At 48.2% G+C, this 26,022-nt stretch overlaps 1 protein-coding gene across 1 annotated transcript in view; it reads right to left on the reverse strand.

Annotated features, from left to right (window-relative positions):
• The window catches only part of suclg2 (succinate-CoA ligase GDP-forming subunit beta), a 305,557-nt gene that overhangs the window by 167,747 nt on the left and 111,788 nt on the right, over window positions 1-26,022 (reverse strand). The window contains 3 exon segments of the mRNA XM_084315807.1: window positions 3,318-3,329; window positions 3,332-3,410; window positions 7,460-7,559. Coding sequence (XP_084171933.1) covers window positions 3,318-3,329; window positions 3,332-3,410; window positions 7,460-7,559 — 191 coding nt within the window.

Below are 26,022 nucleotides of genomic sequence, written 5' to 3' on the forward strand. Positions count from 1 at the left end.
GGGGAGAGAGAGAGCATTGCTAATGGAGCCAGACCAGAACAACAGACCAATACAGATGGGCAGAGGAATGAGGAAAGTTGGTAGGGTTAAAGGTTAAGTCCAACTGGATGAGTCACGTGTGTGGACACGACCTCAATGTTTCCACTCACCACCTGGGAATCAGGATACATCTCACAGGAGATACATCTCGTTGATCAGGATAGAGAGAGGAATGGCCCAAATTGGAGCATGAAACCAAAGCGCACACATACCATCCCTGTACATATTCAAGTCCTCTCCACCCTGGGATTTTAGCCACCGGCATGTTCCGGCGTGAGATTGGAGATGGATCAGGCATTTGCCAAGCCCCCATGAGCAGGATTATGCCTGCAGTGTTGGATGCCATCATTTCCCGAACCCCCAACTACATACAGTTCCCATATCAAAACAAACAGCAGCCGAGTTCAGGAGAGGGTTTTTACGCCATCGCCGGGTTTCCCAAAATCATCGGAGCAATATACTGTACCCATGTAGCCATCAAAGCACCATCAATCAACCAATTCAGCTATGTGAACAGAAAGGGATTCCATTCGGTCAATGTACAGATAATCTGCAATGCACATTTGGCTGATAAATGTTGTTTGCCCGGTGGCCAGGAGGAATACACAATTATTGTGCAGAGTTTTGTGGGCCTTTGTCTCCCGGGAGGGGCTGTTGAATTGGTGTCTTACCCATTTAGGCCTCATTTTATTTAATTAAATTCTAATGTTATTACATATATCACTGTGATTAAAATATATCACCTTAAATGCAGGTGATCGGGGTTATCCACTGAAGCCACGGCTATTGACTCATCTGACCAACCCAACGACCCAATTAGCGCAATCATAACGGGACGCACGCGTTTAAATCATAAGATTACATATTGTTTAAAATAAAAAGCTAAATAATATTATTTCATAAATAAAATGTGAAACAAAATTATTTCTACCTTCAATTTGTTGGTTAGATGATCTCCGCGACAAGGGCATCAATCTCGCTTTTTTAGTTAATGCTTAGCCATTATTCCACAAACAGGCATGTTTCCATGGGGTGTTTTGTACCATATATGGTTAATTAGGGCCGGTGCTGTATGCAAATACTTAGAATTGTGCACAAGCAAAGACAGTAAGAACAATTGGTATTCATCAAAACGGAGTACTTGCATGTGTGCGTATGCACGCATGTTTGATACATCTGGATTGTTCTGTGCGTAGAGACAAAATTCGAGCATAGGAGAAAAAATAGAACTCTTTCTACGCAATGTTGATAAAATGAGGGCCCTAGACTTCTGAAGTTGCACCCCCAGAGCAATGTCTTTTGGGAGGGAAAATCATCTCCTGGAACTTCTGCTGAGACATTGGTCCCCTGTGGTGCGAACGTTCCTGAACAAGTCCCTAGTTCAGGGGGATGGTTGCTGCAGTATAAACACGGCTTCATACAGTATGGTCCCTACCCCCTTTCTTATAACTTACATAACAAACATGTTTATCATATATACACATAAATAATTACATTCATGTTCATCATTATGCAACTTAAATAGTTACCTTAATTTTTATCAAATACAACTTGAAAAAAATTAAAAAGTTCACCTCACAAATGCACATACTTTCATTAAATTATCTTAAATTAGAAACCCCTCTCTGTTTTGAAAACATTTGTGTATGTTGCCAGGAAGTAAATTATTAAGTCTTTTGTGCATCTTAAATTCAGATCCATAAACTTCAAAACATGTGTCTTTAAAACAGCACGTTAGTATGCTCAGGAAATACTACATTGTTTATTATCTTCATAGCTCTTTTTTGTAGTGTGCATAATGAGTGTATGGTGCTTTTGTACGCGTTACCCCACACTTCCACACAGTCATTCAGACATGGAAATACAAGTGAACAGTACAGAGTGTATAATGCTTTATGATCCAATATGTTGACTGTGTCCAGCAATTGGTGGCCCATGTCTCCTTCGGCAATCTTTCCGATTTGTACAGATTATGAAAGTACAGAATGTAAACATTCAAATGATGTGTCAATATTTGAAGAAGATATGCATATTTGAATCTTGTTAAACCTCTAGTCTCAGAGCAGAGAAAAAACTGAGAAAAGACAATCTAATCTTATGTCCACCCGCTACCCACTCCCCTACCCCCCCACCCCCCTCTGGATTAGCTGTTCTTCCAAGGATTGGCAACTGGCTGTAAACTCTCGCCAGAAAAAAGAAATATTAGTGCCGTCCCACAAATAAAACTAATGTTAATGAACCGTTTCTGGCCTGATACTGACCCTTGTGAGAGAAGTAATATTCATACATGTTGATTTATACTATATCTGCCTGTTTCCTATATAGCTTCTCAATATGTCAGGGTCAATGGTATCAAATGTTTTTTTAAGATATATAAATACTCCCACTGCATACCTTATTTTTGTCTATACAATTAGTTATTCGATTAAGTCAATTATTGCCAACGATGTTGATCTGTTTAAATCCATACCGACTGTCAACAATTAATGCTTCTCAATTAAGTTGTTTAACCCTCTCAATGAAGAGATTTTCCAACATCTTCGAGAACTGGAAACATCACATGCCTGTAATTAGTAAAGTGATGTCTATCCTTAGCTTTATATAAAACATGTACCATAGGTTAGTGGTTTTACATCAGTGACGTTCTTGACTTATTGTCATATCAATTCAGTCAATCAAACTCCAGTCAGTAGATGTTTTATTCTTACACTTACTATAATGTCCTGTTCTAAGGAGGATTGAGCTAGGAGAAAGAGAAAAATACAGTATAAGCCCACATACAGAGAGACAGAAATAAATGAGAAAAAGCCAACACATTGAGAGAGAGAGAGAGAGAGCGAAAGCGAGAGCGAGACCGAGAGAAAGAGAGAGAGAGAGCGAGCGAGCGAAAAAGATAGGTGGAGAGATAAGCCCACCCACCAGCCACCAGCCAGGAAAGCTTCATTACCTGAAATGTGTGTTTTGAGGGTTTTGAGGGGGAGCTGTCTCCTTGTTAGTGACACATGGAAACTGCTGTTTACCAACCAACACCAGACTCCCAGTGGGCCTGGCTTCATGTATTATTCATGGCAAAAGAACCGTGACACTAAGTAGCACAAAACCCACAATAAAATGGCGAGGGTCCCTTTGGCTACTACCAGTTAGCACTAAGAAAGAAAAACAACATCAGCCCAACTGTCATCCATTTTAACTGCATTAGCCGCTTGACACGAGCATGGACTGATAGCAGAAGATGAGTCTCATGTGTCTGTGGCTTCTCTACCAGAGGCCCTGCTCACCGTTTTCACTTTTCACTCCCCTCCTTAGGCGTCTGCTTAGTGGTCAAGTTGAATCCCAGCATCCGATTGGCCAGCTCACCGACCACTGCGGGACTAGGAAGGAAGAGAGAGGTGATTGGTTCAGCAGCATGCATTCCTTTACACAGCAGGGAGGGGGGTCGGGCAGATTAATTATTTTGCAGCTCTCAGGAGCTCTTTTCACTCCGGCAGAGACATGCCTCAGCACTTTCCCGGTCGCTCTCGTAACATATTCTGACAAAAGCACAACTTTTGGAACCTTCAGTACGTCCCTCTTTGAATGAGCTTCTCGTTATCCTTCCTGCTTGAAAGCAGCCAGTGTGTCTGCCTGCCCCCCCCCCCCCCCCCCCCCCCCCCCTCATCTCTTAGGCCGCTCTGGATTTGGAAGTGAATACAAATGAAGCCAGGGGTTGGGCTCGTCCTTTGATGAATGAGAGGAAGGTGAACTAATGCACACCTTGTCACTGTCTGTCTGGGGACCGTGCACTTCGGCACGTCTCACTTTTGGAAAAAAGTTTCCAGCCATCGCCAATCTTGAAGTAGGATGACAATGATACATGCCTGGGACAGTTGTCATAAATCTCCTGTGTGCCTGGAAGCTGCCGCTGTTCTCTACCCTTGTTAAAGAGACACCCCTGGCTTTTTAGCGGTGTGGAATCTTTATAGCAGCTGAGCAGATATAAGCTCTTTCTAGTTGCTTGACCTGGGTTTTTATTTTTTATTTTTTTTAAATGGAGGATGTTCCAGTTTGTGTGTCCTCATTGGAGGAATATCAGGATTTCCGGGGTTATAACATTACTGTAGCCTAGCACCTCGTTATTATAACATTACTGTAGCCTAGCACCTCGTTATTATAACATTACTGTAGCCTAGCACCTCGTTATTATAACATTACTGTAGCCTAGCACCCTCGTTATTATAACATTACTGTAGCCTACCACCTCGTTATTATAACATTACTGTAGCCTAGCACCTCGTTATTATAACATTACTGTAGCCTAGCACCTCGTTATTATAACATTACTGTAGCCTAGCACCTCGTTATTATAACATTACTGTAGGCTAGCACCTCGTTATTATAACATTACTGTAGCCCTACCCACCTCGTTATTATAACATTACTGTAGCCTACCACCTCGTTATTATAACATTCCTGTAGCCTAGCACCTCGTTGTTTAATAACATTCCTGTAGCGGGCAGCTTTGTGTTGTTGTCTTGTGGCACGGGGTAGATTCAATAAACCACGGTTGCTACATACGTGGCATATTCACTCGCCACCGTCAACGTAATGTCTTTTCTTTTTTACCGGCCCACAATGGCCATCAACATTTATATTTGCCGCCAATTGAAATTCTAGATGACCATTGGCCGGTAACTACCGGCTAAGTAACGGGATAATGTATAGCTACGAGGTCATTGTCGCAAAATAATTGACCGACACCGAGTTTAGAACACCGAGGCGCCTCGCCGAGGTGTTCTAAACGTCAGTGAAGGTCAATTATTTTGCGACAATGACCGAGTATAGCTATACATTATCCCTTACTTAGCCGGCCTACAGAGAGTGGTGCGCTCAGCCGAGCGTACCACGGGTATTGCACTACCCCCCCTGCAGGTTCTATACAACAAGAGGTGCAAATCCAGAGCCTGCAGGATAATGAAAGACCCTCACCACCCCAATAACAGCCTGTTTCAGCTGCTGAGGTCAGGCAGACGCCTGCGAACCCCAGCTAACTAGGACAGAGCGGCTTAGGCTCAGCTTCTTCCCCCAGGCCATCAGAGCCATGAACAATGAACATTGAGTGCTCAGAACATTGAACTGTCCACACACAAGCACACATGAACACACACACGACACGCACACTCACACACGAGCAGCCACTTAACACTTTAACATGAGCGGGCACACACTCATGTCGCACACACGCACACTTATGGCCAAAGGAAAGGACACTTTAAATTAGAATAACAGGAACAGTGTATTGCACTACCAAAGCTAACTAGCATGTCCCATATGCTCTGTAAATAACTATGTACAGATACCGAGATGTCACTCCATGTTACCTGTTACCTGTTTACTGCACAATGTTGTTTTCTTCTTTTGATTCTATTATATGTACCACTGTATTGCACATCGTTGCGGGCAAGACCACCCGCATTTCATTGTATACCTGTATGCCGTGACAATTAAAACTCTTGACTTGACTTGACTTGACATTATCCCGCTTATTACATGGCTAACTTACTAACAATATACCTAATTCATTTTTACACCATCGACAAGAACGAGATCAAATGCAGACGCAGTTGTTCTGTGGCTCAGCCCAAATAAAGTGATTATTATTATCGCCGGCAGCCGGCAGGTGTGTCCGATTGCACTGATGCAGTGTGTGTCAGTGGGCTTGATTGCTCCAGCTGCGAAAAGCAATAATCACCGGTGATTATTGCGCGTTGCCCATGGCAGCGGTCAGTTATCGAAAAATAATTCACCGCTGGCAGGGGCTATTGACCAATCGCAAGCAAGCATTTCGGCGAATGTGAAAACGCCATGTAATAACAGATTATAACTGTGGCACCTTGTAAGAGTATGTTAGGATACAATAAATCTCCGCAGTGGCCCAAAACTCTACCTTCCCAAAAGAGCTGAAATGGGCGAGGGGTGTACAATACTTTTGCTGATGCCCACGGCCGTTTCTCAACGTGTAAACAAGAAATACACACAACAAGCAAACAAGTATTTCTAAACAACATGTTTGTGGCATAAGTACAGTAGTCCAGACTCCAGACATCACTGTGGTATCTGGGGAGTATCTGTAGAGAACACTACAGAACAGAGAGAGCAGTAGGAACAGTGGAGTATCTGTAGAGAACACTACAGAACAGAGAGAGCAGTAGGAACAGAGGAGTATCTGTAGAGAACACTACAGAACAGAGAGAGCAGTAGGAACAGGGGAGTATCTGTAGAGAACACTACAGAACAGAGAGAGCAGTAGGAACAGTGGAGTATCTGTAGAGAACACTACAGAACAGAGAGAGCAGTAGGAACAGGGGAGTATCTGTAGAGAACACTACAGAACAGTGAGAGCAGTAGGAACAGTGGAGTATCTGTAGAGAACACTACAGAACAGAGAGAGCAGTAGGAACAGTGGAGTATCTGTAGAGAACATTACAGAACAGAGAGAGCAGTAGGAACAGTGGAGTATCTGTAGAGAACACTACAGAACAGAGAGAGCAGTAGGAACAGTGGAGTATCTGTAGAGAACACTACAGAACAGTGAGAGCAGTAGTAGGAACAGTGGAGTATCTGTAGAGAACACTACAGAACAGAGAGAGTAGTAGGAACAGTGGAGTATCTGTAGAGAACACTACAGAACAGAGAGAGCAGTAGGAACAGTGGAGTATCTGTAGAGAACACTACAGAACAGAGAGAGCAGTAGGAACAGTGGAGTATCTGTAGAGAACACTAGAGAACAGAGAGAGCAGTAGGAACAGTGGAGTATCTGTAGAGAACACTACAGAACAGAGAGAGCAGTAGGAACAGTGGAGTATCTGTAGAGAACACTAGAGAACAGAGAGAGCAGTAGGAACAGTGGAGTATCTGTAGAGAACACTACAGAACAGAGAGAGCAGTAGGAACAGTGGAGTATCTGTAGAGAACACTACAGAACAGAGAGAGCAGTAGGAACAGTGGAGTATCTGTAGAGAACACTACAGAACACAGAGAGCAGTAGGAACAGTGGAGTATCTGTAGAGAACACTACAGAACAGAAGGAGAGCAGTAGGAACAGTGGAGTATCTGTAGAGAACACTACAGAACAGAGAGAGCAGTAGGAACAGTGGAGTATCTGTAGAGAACACTACAGAACAGAGAGAGCAGTAGGAACAGTGGAGTATCTGTAGAGAACACTACAGAACAGAGAGAGCAGTAGGAACAGTGGAGTATCTGTAGAGAACACTACAGAACAGAGAGAGCAGTAGGAACAGTGGAGTATCTGTAGAGAACACTACAGAACAGAGAGAGCAGTAGGAACAGTGGAGTATCTGTAGAGAACACTACAGAACAGAGAGAGTAGTAGGAACAGTGGGAGGAAGACAAACACATGCTTTCTTAAGAATCATATACTCACTCCTTGGTCAAGTGAACTCCCCCTTTAAGGCCACTGTCAAACACACCCTTCCCTCTGCCCCCGGCCAGAATCTGCGCCTTCAGCACGATCTCCTTGGCATCTGGGAGAAAGAGAGGAGCAGAAGAGAGCTGGTAAGTCAGTGGAGAGAGATAGGAGATTGAGGGATGTAGAGATATAAAGAGAGAGAGAGAGAGGCCTCTCCACTGGGGTGCCATCACCCCTCACCACGCCGTGCATAGTTAACCCTTATGTGGTGTTAGGGTCTCCAGCGACCCGTTTCAAGGTTATAATATGTAATAACTACCATGTAGTTGATTTTATTAGAACAAGGCTTTATGATATCCTCCACAACACATATATAAGCACAGCAAAACTATGTTTCACCATTTTGAAAATTCTGAAGGTATCTGCAGGAAGAAAAGGTACGACTGTGGTGTTAGGGTCATTATTGACCCAGCAAGGTAAAACTATACTATAAAAATACTAAATATAAATACATAAAATAATGATAAATATACTCAACTTTTTTTCATAAGTTATATTCTAATATTTCTAGTCAGAAAACGTTATTATCTATGGGTTTCACATTTAGTATATTATGATTGAACAACCTCATTTTCATCTTAAAAATAAGGGACCATAAAATCTAATTACAATGGGCTTATATGGTTATGAATGCATATAATGTTAGTTAGGATGTAGTATTAACTATATTGAGTGATACTCCTTTCTTTTTAGTGGTCAGGACTGAGTTAGACCCCGGGTCAACATTGACCCGCTAACAACGGTCAGTGGTGCCAATTCCTAACACAACATGACGGTTAAAATGTCAGCTCACGACACGTATCGAGTCCCCTTTACTCCACTGCTCTGGCCTTCTGCTCAGGTAGGAGCAGGGGGGAGGAAGAGAGAGGGGTGAGAGGGGAAGAAGAGAGAGGGGTGAGAGGGGAGGTGGATCAGGTAGGAGCAGGGGGAGGAAGAGAGAGGGGTGAGAGGGGAGGTGGATCAGGTAGGAGCAGGGGGAGGAAGAGAGAGGGGTGAGAGGGGAAGAAGAGAGAGGGGTGAGAGGGGAGGTGGATCAGGTAGGAGCAGGGGGAGGAAGAGAGAGGGGTGAGAGGGGAAGAAGAGAGAGGGGTGAGAGGGGAGGTGGATCAGGTAGGAGCAGGGGGAGGAAGAGAGAGGGGTGAGAGGGGAAGAAGAGAGAGGGGTGAGAGGGGAGGTGGATCAGGTAGGAGCAGGGGGAGGAAGAGAGAGGGGTGAGAGGGGAAGAAGAGAGAGGGGTGAGAGGGGAGGTGGATCAGGTAGGAGCAGGGGGAGGAATGGAGAGGGGTGAGAGGGGAGGTGGATCAGGTAGGAGCAGGGGGAGGAAGAGAGAGGGGTGAGAGGGGAGGTGGATCAGGTATGAGCAGGAGGAGGAAGAGAGAGGGGTGAGAGGGGAGGTGGATCAGGTAGGAGCAGGGGGAGGAAGAGAGAGGGGTGAGAGGGGAGGTGGATCAGGTAGGAGCAGGGGGAGGAAGAGAGAGGGGTGAGAGGGGAGGTGGATCAGGTAGGAGCAGGGGGAGGAAGAGAGAGGGGTGAGAGGGGAGGTGGATCAGGAGCAGGGGGAGGAAGAGAGGGGTGAGAGGGGAGGTGGATCAGGTAGGAGCAGGGGGAGGAAGAGAGAGGGGAGGTGGATCAGGTGGGAGCAGGAGGAGGAAGAGAGAGGGGTGAGAGGGGAGGTGGATCAGGTAGGAGCAGGGGGAGGAAGAGAGAGGGGTGAGAGGGGAGGTGGATCAGGTAGGAGCAGGAGGAGGAAGAGAGAGGGGTGAGAGGGGAGGTGGATCAGGTAGGAGAAGGGGGAGGAAGAGAGAGGGGTGAGAGGGGAGGTGGATCAGGTAGGAGAAGGGGGAGGAAGAGAGAGGGGTGAGAGGGGAGGTGGATCGTCAGAAGAAGAAGAAGAAGAAGAAGAGAAGAAGGATGAAAAGACGGGTCTAGAGTGCTGCACTCAACCACAAGGTAATCTCCTCCTGTATGGCAACAACAGCGCATGTCCTTGCTGAAAGGAACACATTACAATACTGCAAAGATAACACGGTCATAGAATATCTGTCTCTATGGGCCTTTTCAAATGTGCAAATGTAAACATTCTAAATAGGCACAAGTGTATTCCTTGTTTGCTGTGTTTGCCGACACAATAGCCGACAAGGAAATAAACCCATGCTGCTCCCTAGCAACGCAGTTCCATTAAAGTAGGTACAGTATATACATTGGTGCTGGGTGGACTTGGGGAGCCTGCCCTTCCATGTACTGTAGGTGTGCGAGTTGTCATGGAGTCAATGCCTGTCAGTGTGGAGTGAGGGTCACACACAAGCACACATACTGCTGGAAACATGTGCATGACCTTGCCCCAATTATGTAGGCACCTTGCATCCCCTCCGCTCATCAAAAAGTGCACTTCAGGAGGAGACCCCCTCGGCTGTCTATTCAGCTGCCCGACTACAATTTTCCTCTATTCAAATGGAGCGACGAAGGGCACTTGGCTCTCTGGCTATTATTATCTAGGTGGGGGAGTAGTTCAGACTATTGACAGGTGCTTGCCATCAGGACGGGGGACATGTGGGGTACGGAGAGTGTGTGTGTGTGTGTGTGTGTGGGGGGGGGGGGGGGGGGGGCATCCACCATGCCATGCCAGGAAAGGCACTGTAACCTTGGCTTGAGAAGTGCTCAGCCTCCCTCCACCGGCTGAGAACAGGCTCTCCAGGCAGAGAGGAGGGCGTGGAGACTGACGGAGAGCTGCTGAGATGAGGGAGGCTATACGTCTGACTGCTGCCACAGAGTACAAGACCCTGGAAGAACAGCGTAGCCAGGATTAAACCAACAGAGTATTAGTGAGAGAGAGAGAGAGATGAAGGAGAGAGAGAGAGAGAGATAAAAGAGAGATGAAGAGATAAAAGAGAGGGAGATGGAGAGAGAAAAGGAGAGATGGATAGAGAAAAGAGAAAAAGGAGAGAAAAGAGAGAAAGAGAGAAATAAAAATATATAAAAAAGAGAGAGATGTTAGAAAGAGGAGAGAGAAAAGAGAAAGAGGAGAAAAAAGAGAAAGAGAGAGAAAAAGAGCAATAGAGAGGAGAGAGAAAATAGAGAGGGAGAGAGATGGATAGAGAAGAGAGTAGAAAGAGATAAAGGAGATAGAAAGGAGAAAATATACAGTATAAATAAAAGATAAAAAGATAATAGAAAGATGTGAGAGAGAAAAGAGAGCGAAGATAAAGAGAAACAAGAGAAAAATGAGAGAGAAAAGAGAAAGAGAAGAGAGAGGAGAGAGAGAGAAAGAAAGAAGATAGGTTTGAGGGAGAGAGAAAGGGGGAATAAAGGTGTGTTTATATGCAAAAGCCTGAGAGGAGTCATAAATGAATAAATATGATAATAAAAAAAACTGCTATGGCGCAAAATTAAAAAGGAGTTCAAAGCCAGATGAAATAGAGTGTCCTGCGGGCATTGTGCGGCGGAGAGGGACCACGCAGAGGAAATTACTTCTGTTCAAACAAGCGGCAGGAGAAGACGTCCAATAGGGAGACCGGCACGCATCATGTGACGTGAGAGGGAGGTGGGAGGATTGATACGGTCACCATCGCATGAACAAGAGAGGAGCTTTTATTTGACGCATTCAAACACCCTGTGCCAGGGTGAGGGGAGGAGGTAGGTGGCTCATGCCCTGTGCCAGGGTGAGGGAGGAGGTAGGTGGCTCATGCCCTGTGCCAGGGTGGAGGGAGGAGGTAGGTGGCTCATGCCCTGTGCCAGGGTGAGGGGAGCAGGTAGGTGGCTCATGCCCTGTGCCAGGGTGGAGGGAGGAGGTAGGTGGCTCATGCCCTGTGCCAGGGTGGAGGGAGGAGGTAGGTGGCTCATGCCCTGTGCCAGGGTGAGGGGAGGAGGTAGATGGCTCATGCCCTGTGCCAGGGTGAGTGAGGAGGTAGGTGGCTCATGCCCTGTGCCAGGGTGAGCGGAGGAGGTAGGTGGCTCATGCCCTGTGCCAGGGTGGAGGGAGGAGGTAGGTGGCTCATGCCCTGTGCCAGGGTGGAGGGAGGAGGTAGGTGGCTCATGCCCTGTGCCAGGGTGAGGGAGGAGGTAGGTGGCTCATGCCCTGTGCCAGGGTGAGGGAGGAGGTAGGTGGCTCATGCCCTGTGCCAGGGTGAGGGAGGAGGTAGGTGGCTCATGCCCTGTGCCAGGGTGAGCGAGGAGGTAGGTGGCTCATGCCCTGTGCCAGGGTGAGCGAGGAGGTAGGTGGCTCATGCCCTGTGCCAGGGTGAGGGAGGAGGTAGGTGGCTCATGCCCTGTGCCAGGGTGGAGGGAGGAGGTAGGTGGCTCATGCCCTGTGCCAGGGTGAGGGAGGAGGTAGGTGGCTCATGCCCTGTGCCAGGGTGAGGGAGGAGGTAGGTGGCTCATGCCCTGTGCCAGGGTGGAGGGAGGAGGTAGGTGGCTCATGCCCTGTGCCAGGGTGGATGGAGCAGGTAGGTGGCTCATGCCCTGTGCCAGGGTGGAGGGAGGAGGTAGGTGGCTCATGCCCTGTGCCAGGGTGGAGGGAGGAGGTAGGTGGCTCATGCCCTGTGCCAGGGTGGAGGGAGGAGGTAGGTGGCTCATGCCCTGTGCCAGGGTGAGGGAGGAGGTAGGTGGCTCATGCCCTGTGCCAGGGTGGAGGGAGGAGGTAGGTGGCTCATGCCCTGTGCCAGGGTGAGGGAGGAGGTAGGTGGCTCATGCCCTGTGCCAGGGTGAGGGAGGAGGTAGGTGGCTCATGCCCTGTGCCAGGGTGAGGGAGGAGGTAGGTAGGTTTTTGAAAGGGCAATGAAATCAAGACCCAGAACAGACACACACTCAACATGCATGTGAGAAGTACTGGTTTAAAAAAAAATATATATATTTTATCAGGGATAATTTTTGCATCCTTAATCCCTATTCCAGGGGCATTTTCTGATCCTGCTGGAATAGTTTGGCCAACAGCCCCTGTTGAATTTCCTACCCGAACCCGATAACACAACCACAAAGATTGAATTAAAAGTATGAAAGAAAAAAAAACATAGATCTGTCTAATGTAAATCCAAAGCAGACACACAGCGTTTCAAAGGCCACATGATCACAGACACACACTCCTTTTCTCTCCCAAGACTGAAGTCAGACCACAACTAATTAAAAAAATACAATAGCAAGTGAAAGACAATGAAACCCCACTGTTCTTTAAACGGTACAGAGACAGGTAACGATGTCCTCAAAGATCACAGTGAACACGCCGCATGGTGAAAAGCAGGGCAGCCATTAGCGAGTGATGTGCCCGACATGAAACAGCCTCCGACTCGCCCACAGACAGGAGTCAGCTAATGAGACTGGAGCTATATGAATTGAAAATGGGGGACCCTGATGGAAACAAGACTTTCTCTGATCTGCATCCCCTTAACAATTGTATGTATTGAGCCGTACTGTATTGTACCCATTCTGCAATCTGTTAAATAAAGTTTTCATTCATTCATTCATTCATTCATTCATTCATTCATTCATTCATTCATTCATTCATTCAGCAGAGAGGGGACGGGAGAGGAGGCGCGGAAACACAAAAGAACCATGTTCTTTATAGTTCAATCCAGAGGTGGCTTTGAGACCAGGGGAGACCAGGGGAGATGAGGGGAGATGAGGGGAGACCAGGGGAGATGAGGGGAGACCAGGGGAGACCAGGGGAGATGAGGGGAGATGAGGGGAGACCAGGGGAGATGAGGGGAGACCAGGGGAGATGAGGGGAGACCAGGGGAGATGAGGGGAGACCAGGGGAGATGAGGGGAGACCAGGGGAGATGAGGGGAGACCAGGGGAGATGAGGGGAGATGAGGGGAGACCAGGGGAGATGAGGGGAGACCAGGGGAGATGAGGGGAGACCAGGGGAGATGAGGGGAGATGAGGGGAGACCAGGGGAGATGAGGGGAGACCAGGGGAGATGAGGGGAGATGAGGGGAGACCAGGGGAGATGAGGGGAGACCAGGGGAGATGAGGGGAGATGAGGGGAGATGAGGGGAGACCAGGGGAGATGAGGGGAGATGAGGGGAGACCAGGGGAGATGAGGGGAGATGAGGGGAGATGAGGGGAGACCAGGGGAGATGAGGGGAGACCAGGGGAGACCAGGGGAGATGAGGGGAGACCAGGGGAGACCAGGGGAGATGAGGGGAGACCAGGGGAGATGAGGGGAGACCAGGGGAGATGAGGGAAGACCAGGGGAGATGAGGGGAGACCAGGGAGACCAGGGGAGATGAGGGGAGATGAGGGGAGATGAGGGGAGATGAGGGGAGATGAGGGGAGATGAGGGGAGATGAGGGGAGACCAGGGGAGGTGAGGGGAGACCAGGGGAGATGAGGGGAGACCAGGGGAGATGAGGGGAGACCAGGGGAGATGAGGGGAGACCAGGGGAGATGAGGGGAGACCAGGGGAGATGAGGGGAGACCAGGGAGATGAGGGGAGACCAGGGAGACCAGGGGAGATGAGGGGAGATGAGGGGAGACCAGGGGAGATGAGGGGAGACCAGGGGAGATGAGGGGAGACCAGGGGAGATGAGGGGAGACCAGGGAGACCAGGGGAGATGAGGGGAGATGAGGGGAGACCAGGGGAGATGAGGGGAGATGAGGGGAGACCAGGGGAGATGAGGGGAGACCAGGGGAGATGAGGGGAGATGAGGGGAGACCAGGGGAGATGAGGGGAGATGAGGGGAGACCAGGGAGACCAGGGGAGACCAGGGGAGATGAGGGGAGATGAGGGGAGATGAGGGGAGATGAGGGGAGACCAGGGGAGATGAGGGGAGATGAGGGGAGACCAGGGGAGACCAGGGGAGATGAGGGGAGACCAGGGGAGATGAGGGGAGATGAGGGGAGATGAGGGGAGACCAGGGGAGATGAGGGGAGACCAGGGGAGACCAGGGGAGACCAGGGGAGATGAGGGGAGATGAGGGGAGACCAGGGGAGACCAGGGGAGACCAGGGGAGATGAGGGGAGATGAGGGGAGATGAGGGGAGACCAGGGGAGACCAGGGGAGATGAGGGGAGATGAGGGGAGACCAGGGAGACCAGGGGAGATGAGGAGAGACCAGGGGAGATGAGGGGAGACCAGGGAGACCAGGGGAGATGAGGGGAGACCAGGGGAGATGAGGGGAGACCAGGGGAGACCAGGGGAGATGAGGGGAGACCAGGGGAGATGAGGGGAGATGAGGGGAGATGAGGGGAGACCAGGGGAGATGAGGGGAGACCAGGGGAGATGAGGGGAGACCAGGGGAGATGAGGGGAGATGAGGGGAGATGAGGGGAGACCAGGGGAGATGAGGGGAGACCAGGGGAGATGAGGGGAGACCAGGGGAGATGAGGGGAGACCAGGGGAGATGAGGGGAGATGAGGGGAGATGAGGGGAGATGAGGGGAGACCAGGGGAGATGAGGGGAGACCAGGGGAGATGAGGGGAGACCAGGGGAGATGAGGGGAGACCAGGGGAGATGAGGGGAGACCAGGGGAGATGAGGGGAGACCAGGGGAGATGAGGGGAGACCAGGGGAGACCAGGGGAGATGAGGGGAGACCAGGGGAGATGAGGGGAGATGAGGGGAGACCAGGGGAGATGAGGGGAGACCAGGGAGACCAGGGGAGATGAGGGGAGATGAGGGGAGACCAGGGGAGATGAGGGGAGACCAGGGGAGATGAGGGGAGATGAGGGGAGACCAGGGGAGATGAGGGGAGACCAGGGGAGATGAGGGGAGACCAGGGGAGACCAGGGGAGATGAGGGGAGATGAGGGGAGACCAGGGGAGATGAGGGGAGACCAGGGGAGATGAGGGGAGACCAGGGGAGATGAGGGGAGACCAGGGGAGATGAGGGGAGATGAGGGGAGACCAGGGGAGACCAGGGGAGATGAGGGGAGACCAGGGGAGATGAGGGGAGATGAGGGGAGACCAGGGGAGACCAGGGGAGATGAGGGGAGACCAGGGGAGATGAGGGGAGACCAGGGGAGACCAGGGGAGATGAGGGGAGACCAGGGGAGACCAGGGGAGATGAGGGGAGACCAGGGGAGACCAGGGGAGATGAGGGGAGATGAGGGGAGACCAGGGGAGACCAGGGGAGACCAGGGGAGACCAGGGGAGACCAGGGGAGATGAGGGGAGATGAGGGGAGACCAGGGGAGACCAGGGGAGATGAGGGGAGACCAGGGGAGACCAGGGGAGATGAGGGGAGATGAGGGGAGACCAGGGGAGACCAGGGGAGATGAGGGGAGATGAGGGGAGACCAGGGGAGACCAGGGGAGATGAGGGGAGATGAGGGGAGACCAGGGGAGACCAGGGGAGACCAGGGGAGATGAGGGGAGATCGATTGATCGATTTATGGCGTGATATGCATATCGACCGTGTACCGGGCCCGTCAGGCATTAAGTGGTTAACTACGTAGATATCTTCACATGCAAATACACACGTTATTAACTATGTAGATCTCTTCACATGCACATGTTATTAACTCTGTAGATCTCTTCACATGCACACGTTATTAACTACGTAGATTGTGTCAATTTTGAATGGCTTGTTTCAATAGAGGGGTTTTTGTCACAGGTGAACTGCAGAAAATGCACACATTTCAAAATATTCCTGGCAGTAATGATGTACCGGTATATATTCACACTGATAGGAGCTAAAGAGAAACAGAATAAGCCTATCGTCAAGGGGACAAGGCCAGACGATTGACCCATCTCAAAACATGCCCTCTTTTCTCGATCCTCCAATCACAAATGTCGCTTCCCAGAACGTGATTGGAGGAGGGGCATCGAGAAGAGAGGGCGGGGCTGCTCTTGATAGGTCAATTACATAACCATCCTCCACCTCTATCTGGAACAGAGAGAGAGAGAGAGAGAGAGAGATTTTCATCTCCATTTACTTCTCGTTTCTCGGGGACATAGATGAGATTAACACACTGTACAACATCTCCAATCGCATCAGATGCAATCGGAGTAACGTGGTCGTCCCGAGGCTTTTACCCCCCCACCCCCCCCACCCCGCCCCCCGCCCCCGTAACGAGCGCTAATCAACTCTCAGCCTATTTACCAATGACAGCAGCTGGGGAAAGAGGACATTACTTCTGCCTCAATGTCTCTTTCTCCCTATTTGCGTTTTTTAAATGCTCCTCCTCTCCTGCCATTGTAGCCCAGAGGTGAGCGGCGGCGGATATTTAATTAAGCCGCGGAGGCTGTGCATGAGAGGCTCGCTGCGAGGAAGCGACAGGCGCAGGCCGTGACCCCCCCCCCGTAGAGGCTCACATGTGGACACAGGAGAAGACCAGGGAGGCCTCCCCAGTGTGTGTGTGTGTGCGTGTGCGTGTGTGTGCGTATGCTGTAATGAAAGTAATGTGACGGCTAAACAAACTCTGATTAGAAACACACAGAAACGGCAACAATATACTGTAGGCTGATAATTGATAATATGTGTAATACATGTTTATGTTAAATACTATGTGCTGCTGAGACCAAGGACCACAATGGAAATAAGTCATGCTATCCTTGATCATTTTAGGATGCATGACTTGTTGTAACATTTAATGTATTTTAATAATTGTCATATAAATCAATAAACGAAACTAAACACGGCAACAAAAAACTATTGTAGTACAATAGAAGGCCGACAGGAGAAGCAGGAATTGACCCTTCAGCCTTGGCATCTGTGCTCGTCATTAAAGCTCACATCTGAGTTATGGTGTTGAGTACTGATGCTAAGGAGGCAGGAGCGTGAAATACCACTGGAGCAAATCATGTAGGAATACGAGCCGGAATCCAGAATCGGCGCAATTCCCGATCGTAAGCAATATGTAGATGCAAATTGACCAATAAACATGATGGATCTTATAGTAGCATTAATTATGCAGGGCTAGGTGTGTCGCTGGATGGAGCGCGGGGTACAGCGTGCTGTAGGTTGACCTTGTACTGTGCCTCACATGTCCCCCCGCTCACAGTGAACTGGTAACCTGGGCTAATTAAACACACTGACCGCTTGCCTAAACGTAAATACAGACGTGGCCGTTATATCTCGCCGCATTGCTGTACAAAAGCCACCGGAAGCTAATTTGTAACAATTAAGTTCAAGTTTCTTTAATAGTTGTCATACAGAAGTACAGAATACTTTTATACAAAATGCTTCTTACTGTTGCGCTCCAGAGACTGTGCTAGACAAGATAAGTATGAAATAAAATAACATAGTAAAATTAGAAGTAAAAAAAATGAGGTCACAGTGTTCAGTTTAGAGACATATGTACAATGTTCGATGCAGAATAGACATAGTTACCATACAATATACAATACTGTGCAGTGTACTAATATATAATACTATATAGTGCAAGGCAGAAATGGAGAAATGGGACGAGGTGCAATTTAGGTACAATTCACAGTAGGTGTACGAGTTGTAGCTATTTGTAGCGAGTTGTAGCTATTGGCCTGGTAACTAAACGGAAACAGCGTCCTGTTCAAATGTCCACTTTTTGAGAATCATTTGTTTTCAGTGAGAAGTAAGAACCAATATAATAAACGTTTGCCATTTCCAACTCTGTGCTGCAGAGAAAAGGTCAAAATACGCTCTGGGTTCAAGCGGCGCTAATAAACCGCGTCAACACGTCTCCCTCCGTCCTGACGGATAACGGCTCCGGGGGGGGATATGATGCCTAAAGCGAGCCCCCGACAGCCGGGCCTCCTCACCGACGACACGTCTGGAAGAGTGAGAGACCCCTGTGCCATCATCGATACACAAAGCCAACAGAAACTGCCGTGAAACAGCAAAGAGGCCGATTTGAGGTTCCTGATCTGGTAAAAACTTAAAAACACGACATCATTACTATCTTCTTTTTCCCCTCCGGCGCACCGGGGGTAAAGCTCACTCAGGCTGCCATTCCATCCGTCCACTTCTCTAATGATGCCGTCTCCGAGGCGCTCGCTCGCTGGAGGAGATCATCAGCTCATCCCCGGGCCGCCGCCACTGACACCTCGGCGCACCGCCTCCTCCTACCGATCAGCTTCGGCGTGATGGCTTGAGCTCTCGTTAGAGGACACGGGTCCGCACCTGGTGCCAGACACGGCCCCGGCGGGCCGGCGCTGCTAATGACGGGCTGAGATGGCCCTGAGCGTGGCGCGCGGTGACAGACAGCAGCGCTTCAGACCGCTGGCCAGAGGCTTAGCGCTTCTCGAGGCCGCCTCCCGCCATCAACAGGGGGGGGGGGGGGGAGTTAGCGGTAATGGTGTCGTCGAACGCCAGGCGCTAAATTACTGGACAAAATGGGAGGCATCTGTACAGAGAAGCATTTGTCCGTCAGATTTACTCGTTGTATCTGGGAACACGAGCCGGATTCCCAAGCGCACCTCGATCCCAGTTGTAGACTCACGGGGCATTTTATCCTCATTAAAAAAATGGTTCTCAAGAGTGACCGTGACATTCCCAAACTGCATACTTTACTCGTTACAAACACACACAAGCGACCAACCCTCTTTAACCCCATCAACCATGGACTCAGGTATTTCTTCCCGTTGGCAGAGACAACAGGAGATATAATTAGCCTCTTCTATAGGGGACTGACATGTGGCGTGGGCCGACCACACGCAGGTAATTACAACAAGCCCATTGGTTGGATTTCCCTGCAGCCAAAGCAGCATGGTCTCGTGTGTGCGACGTTTTCCACTGCTCTGCATCGATTCACATTCTAGAACCTCACAACCCCACGGCGAAGGAAGGAAGCAAGAGGCAGCCTCATCCATTTACAGAGAGCATTGGGATAACAGAAAATATATGCTACCACTGGTATATTAGTATTATCCTAATATGATAGAGGGGATGTGTGGGGAATAATTCCACGGCTCAACCCAACGACATGAATAGGCTGTGTCACATAATGAGGAGGTGGAAACACTAAGCCGCTTAGAGAGAAATCAGCTCTTTTTGAGAGACGGGACGCTTTAAGCCTATTTTACAACTTTTAAGAACATTTCAGATTCCGGGCTTCTCACTAGTAGGCATTAGACCTTGGAGAGACTGCAACTGCTACAATGACGACCCTCTGAGGGGACAAAGAAGCAGCACGGCAACACTACTGTACGCACTACTGTACTGCACTACTGTACGCATGTGTGTGTATGGGCCTGATGTGTCTGTGTGCACGTCATGTGTGTGTATGGGCCTGATGTGTCTGTGTGCACGCCATGTGTGTGTATGGGCCTGATGTGTCTGTGTGCACGTCATGTGTGTGTGTATGGGCCTGATGTGTATGTGTGCACGTCATGTGTGTGTATGGGCCTGATGTGTCTGTGTGCACGCCATGTGTGTGTATGGGCCTGATGTGCGTGCACATCATGTGTGTGTATTCATTCATTCAAACCTTTATTTATTCTCGAAAAGACAATTGAGGTCACTCTCATCTTCAATGTCAGACACTTTACAGACATTTCAATGCACACATTTCTAAATATTACAACTATCTATATACCATAGTAGTTTTTTTGGGGCCCGATGTGTCTGCATGCACGTCATGTTGGTTAATCTCAGAAGATGTAAAAGGTGTGTGTGTAAGGGTTGTCATGATTGGATTTTAGATTTTCTATTTAAAGAGAGAGAGAGAAGGAAAAGGAAAATAATAGACTAACGGATAAAGTGAGGGAGTCAAGGCGGTCAGGTGGCGTAGCGGAGATTGCGCTCGTCACCAACGCAGGAGATGCTGGGTTCGAGCCCAGCTCTCGGCGTTGCTACCAGCTTGGCTGGTCGTTCATACTAATACAATTGGCAGTATTAGGGGGTGGGAAGCTGGTGGGAGGGAATCTGGCGTTGTGGACAGCGACGCCTACAGGTCAGGTCTCGGCGCTTGCTCAGCGGGGCAGGACTTGGTGGAGATAGCGTGCCCTCCCACGCGTTACACTCCACCAATGAGAGTCCTCGCTGCCAAGTGGAAAAAGAGTCACTGGCTTGACGGCGCACGTCTCGGAGGAAGCATGCGTTCGACATCAGGACACCCTTGTACCGACTCGTAGGAGAACATGCGAACAACAACCAGGTAGGGGAGGGGGGGAAATTGGCACAACGACTAATTGGGACGGGGAGAAAATCAGAGAAAAATAGGAGAAAGAGAAAGTTAAAAAAAATTAAAAGTGAGGGAGTCAAGTGAGAGAGTTAACAGAGAGAGAGAGATATTACTAGGTCAGAAGTATAATACTAGTATAATGGCAGTAGTGTTGGTCACAGTGGTCAATTCCACTTCTGTGTTTAACAGCGACGTCGTTGGTCGGTCATCTGATCCAGCTGTCCAATCGTGCAGCTTCATCACTCAGCGACAGACATCTGCATTAGTGAGCAGCTGCTACAGCTGCTAGTGAGACAGTGATATAGCTGCTCATAAAGGTGCTTCGGATCTAAGAACTAGGATACATTATTGCCAATTTACTTATGGCCAGGTATTGATATTTTTATCAAAACTTTCCGTTTTGTGAGATATGTGTGATGAGATTGAATTACCTATGATGATAAAGCGATTAGGTTATCGACTGTCGATAGGATCCGTGGTCCTTTCTCCAGCTGAGAGGATCATTATTGTTAGCAGCGTTAATCAGTAGGCATATTTTTCAAGCAAATAATCAATGATGGGACTGTGAAAATCGCCAGAGCTATACTCACGATGAGCAGGTTGATTGATTGATTGATTGATTTTTATTTAGTACATACAATTTATACAAAAGTATAAAAACAAGGGGTACAAGGATAACATGTGAAAGTCTGTCGACTTGTTTCCAACATGGTCCCAAGAAGAATACAATAAATCACAAAGAAAGAGTTAAGAAGATAAGATAGATAAAACAAGTAGATAATAGACAACACAATTTTCTGAAAGAGCCTCATTACATCATGTCATGTTCCTGTTCTTCAAGAGTGGTGGCCAAGCACCCACTGCAACCTATTGTTGCAGATGTCGCTTCACACCCCTCTTGAAGACAGCAATAGTGGGGGAGTTTTGGATGGCCCTGGGCAGAGAGTTCCACAGCCGGCAGGCTGTAGACAGAAAGCCATTCTGTGAGTAGGAACCCTTTCTAGGCTCATAAACTGAGAGCTGCCCAGACCGTAACTGTTGTTTGATTGATTGATTGAAAAGTTTATTAACAGATTGCAGAATGGGTACAGTACAGTACAGCTCAATACATACAATTGTTAAGGGGATGCAGAACAGAGAAAGACTTTCGTCTTGTTTACATCAGGGTCCCCCATTTTCAATTCATCATAACATATATGACATACATGACATACAGATAGACAGTACTGCTACATCTATACATTCATGACATCTCAGATTTGCGAATACAGTACTGTTTGTGATACAAAAAGTGTCCAGAAAAAGAGTGTATATACATTTGACGTAGAAACTGTACATTGGAGAAGGTTGGGTGGGAGGGGTGTTGTTGGGTGGGTGGGTGGGGGTACACTGTACATTGGAATACTGACAAAGCCATACTTGGTCATTTACTGTACAACTGGGTTAGGACATTTGTAGGGGCCAGTTTTGAAATGCAGTCTCCCGTAGGTGTTCTTTCAGAGTGTTTTTGAAAGTGGGTAGTGATTCACATTCCTTTACAGCTTTGGGTAGGGCGTTCCACATTGATGTGGCATAATTGCGAAACGTGTTTAGTCCCTTGTTCAAGTTTCTTTAATAGTTGTCATACAGAAGTACAGAATACTTTTATACAAAATGCTTCTTACTGTTACGCTCCAGAGACTGTGCTAGACAAGATAAGTATGAAATAAAATAGTATAGCATGTAAAATAGAAGTAAAAAATGAGGTCACGGTGTTCAGTATAGACATATGTACAATGTTCGATGCAGAATAGAAGTAACTGAGTTACCATACAATATACAATATACTATGCAATGTACTAATATACAATACTATATAGTGCAAAGCAGAAATGGGATGAGGTACAATTTAGGTACAATTTACAGTAAGGTGTACGAGACACACACACCACTGATGATTAATGGGGCTACCGTGGACAGGGTGAGCAGCTTTAAGTACCTGGGGGTCCACATCTCAGAGGATCTGACATGGTCAACACACATAGACACAGTAGTAAAGAAGGCGAAACAGCGCCTCTACCACCTGAGACAGTTAAGGAAGTTCAGAGTATCGGGGAAGATACTCCAGTCCTTCTACTCAGGAGCTGTAGAGAGCATCTTGACCGGAAACATCACTGCCTGGTATGGAAACAGCACGGCACAAGACAAGAAGGCCCTACAGAGAGTGGTGCGCTCAGCCGAGCGTACCACGGGTAGGGATGCCCCCCGGACCCCGGTTTTAAACGGGAACCGGTACTATATTAGAAAATACCGGAGTATTTATAAGCTCCGACGTCCTCGGTACTGCTATCGATACTCTAGAGAAATTATTATTATTATTATTATTATTATTTAAAAGTTGCGAACGATCTCTCCTCTCTCTGTCTCTGCACGAGAAGCAGCGAGTCATTATTACACACACTCCTCGCGAGTCGCGCTACATACATACGGGTACTCCTTAATGAAAGCGCTGTCAATAGTATGCAGCTGCAGCACGTCAGACAGCAGCGCTTACAAGCCCCGCACATACAAGCCCCGCACACCTGATGTGCTGCAGCTGGAAGCATCTCAGCGCTGTCTCCGTGCCGACGCGCGCTGCACACAGACACAGACAGCTCTGCATGGACTGAGTCGTGATGGCGGATAGAGCGAAGCGTTCACAAGTGCAACAAAACATTTGCCAGTAAGGGTGGCAATACGAGCAATCTATCAAAACATTTGTTTGCAAAACACTATATTAGTGTGCAGAAATGCGCCGTATTCGACTGCCTTGCGCGCAGTGGTCCATCTGCATCCACGTCCACTGCAGCCGGTAAGCCAAGATACGGAGTTTCCTAGGCTAATAACGAATTATTACAAATAGGCTAATAAACAAAATAATTGTTTAGCTACAAATACTACAATCTAAAAACTTTTTATAGATTGTCAAGCTGAGGTCAGCCACCAATGTGTCCCAGGCCAGTGAGCCCACCACACATCCTCCCTCTACCTCCACCACCCAAAGTCCTTTCTCCCTAGCAGCTAGAGGAAAGATGACAGAGGATAGGGTGAACGAGTGTCACAGGGCTGTGACAAAGTTTGTTGTCAAAGGCCTGCACCCGTTCTCTACAGTGGAGTCCAAGGACTTTAGGTAACAACTAATCATTCAGTGTATATCGTTTTTTTTGTATACATAGTTGTCTAACTTGTCTGTTGTTGTTATAAGTTATTATTGAAGCAGCTATTCCCACAACTCCACACACATTTACAATAATTCAATCATTTCTAATCTTTACTGTAGGGAGATGACCAATGCTCTCAACTGCAAATATAAAAATCATAAAAAAATTATCAAAAAGAACCGATAAGAGTATCGATAAAGTACCGAACCGTTAAGCAGTATCGATAGGAGTAGTAGTATCGATAAAATCCTAACGATACCCATCCCTAACCACGGGTATTGCACTACCTCCCCTGCAGGTTCTATACAACAAGAGGTGCAAATCCAGAGCCTGCAGGATAATGAAAGACCCTCACCACCCCAATATCAGCCTGTTCCAGCTGCTGAGGTCAGGCAGACGCCTGCGAACCCCAGCTACTAGGGCAGAGCGGCTTAGGCTCAGCTTCTTCCCCCAGGCCATCAGAGCCCTGAACAATGAACATTGAGTGCCACAGAACACTGAACTATCCACACACAAGCACACATGAACACACACACGACACGCACGCTGTGCACGCTCACACACTAGCAGCCACTTAACACTTTAACATGAGCGGGCACACACTCATGCCGCACACTTATGGCCAAAAGGAAAGGCCACTTTAAATTAGAATAACAGGAACAGTGTATTGCACTACCAAAGCTACCTAGCATGTCCTATATGCTCTGTAAATAACTATGTACAGATACCGAGATGTCACACCATGTTACCTGTTACCTGTTTATTGCACAATGTTGTTTTTTATTGGATTCTATTATATGTTGTAACACTGTATTGCACATCGTTGCGGGCAAGACCACCCGCATTTCATTGTATACTTGTATGCCGTGACAATTAAAACTCTTGACTTGACTTGAGTTGTAGTGCAAATCCTTTACCAATAAATATAAAGTGTGTTTAGGTGATCTAAAGTGTGGAGAGTGGGTGCTGCAGTGTGTTGTTTGTTTAAAGTGAGTGTGTGCGTGTGGGTGTGGGTGTGTGTGCTGTGTGCATTTGATGGTTGTTGCATAGTGTTTATTGTTCGTTGAGCAGCCTGATGGCCTGGGGATAGAAGCTTCTTCTGAGTCTTTCTGTGCTCGCCTTGAGACTCCGGTATCGCTTGCCTGACCGCAGCAGTTCAAAGAGGCAGTTGTTCGGGTGGCTGGAGTCCTTGATGATTCTCTTAGCCTTACCCCTGCACCGCTTGTTGTAAATGTTCTGGAGGGTGGGAAGCCCCCCTCCAATTGTGCGTTCGGCTGAACGTGTCACTCTTTGTAGTCTGCTACGGTCTTGTGCAGTGCTATACCCAAACCAGGAGGTGATGTTGCCAGTCAGGATGCTCTCTATTGTACATGAGTAGAAGTTCTTAAGGATCTTCTGACTGACTTGTTTGAGCCGAATCTGGGTTTAACATGATTTGTGGAGCTCCCTCTGGTGTTGTGATTGTGGTATTCACTGACCTTTGGGAAGTATTTTGACATGTACATGGGTACCTTGGTCGCGTAGTGTATCTTGTAGACCAGGCCCATTGCAAGTTGTTGTACTCTGTCGTCTACTCTAAGCCATCCTAGGTTGTCAAAGTGGGCAGGGGTGAGGTGGGTTCTAGGAGTCAGGTCAAGCAGTAGTCTGACTAGCTTGTTTTGAGAGGTTTGTCATTTGTTTTTTAGTGCCTTTGAGGTGCTTTGGTACCATGAGGTGCAAGCATAGTCGTAGTACCCTTGAATGAGTGCTCCTGCCAGAGTCGTCAGGGTATTCTTGTTTACCAGGGAGGAGATCCGGTACAAGAATCGAGTTCGTTGGTTGACTTTTTTTATTACATTGGATGCCATTTTGTCACAGGAAAGATTAGCCTCTAGGATGGAACCCAGGTAGGTAATTTCATCTTTCCTTGTGACAATATTGTCACCCACTGTAACTGAGAAGCCGTCGGTCTTGCTGAGTTTGTTATTTGAACCGAAGAGAATGGACTCTGTTTTGCCCATGTGTAATGATAGTTTGTTGTCGGCGAGCCATATGCAGATTTTGCCTAGTTCCGAGCTGAGGGCTTTTTCAACCTGTAACTTGTTCTTGTCAGAGACCAGCAGGGCTGAGTCGTCCGCAAACAGGAACAAGTTGCAGTCACAAGCTGACGACATGTCATTTGCATAAATTAGGAATAGTAGCGGTCCTAGTATGCTTCCTTGTGGAACACCACAGCTCACTGTGAGGGGGGGGGGATAGGGTACCGTTTACCTCCACCATCTGTTCTCTCCCCTCCAGGTAGGATTGTATCCAGCTCACTGATAGACTATC

Source organism: Notolepis coatsorum (genome assembly GCF_963971535.1).
Source record: "Notolepis coatsorum genome assembly, chromosome: 6".
NCBI lineage: Eukaryota > Metazoa > Chordata > Actinopteri > Aulopiformes > Paralepididae > Notolepis > Notolepis coatsorum.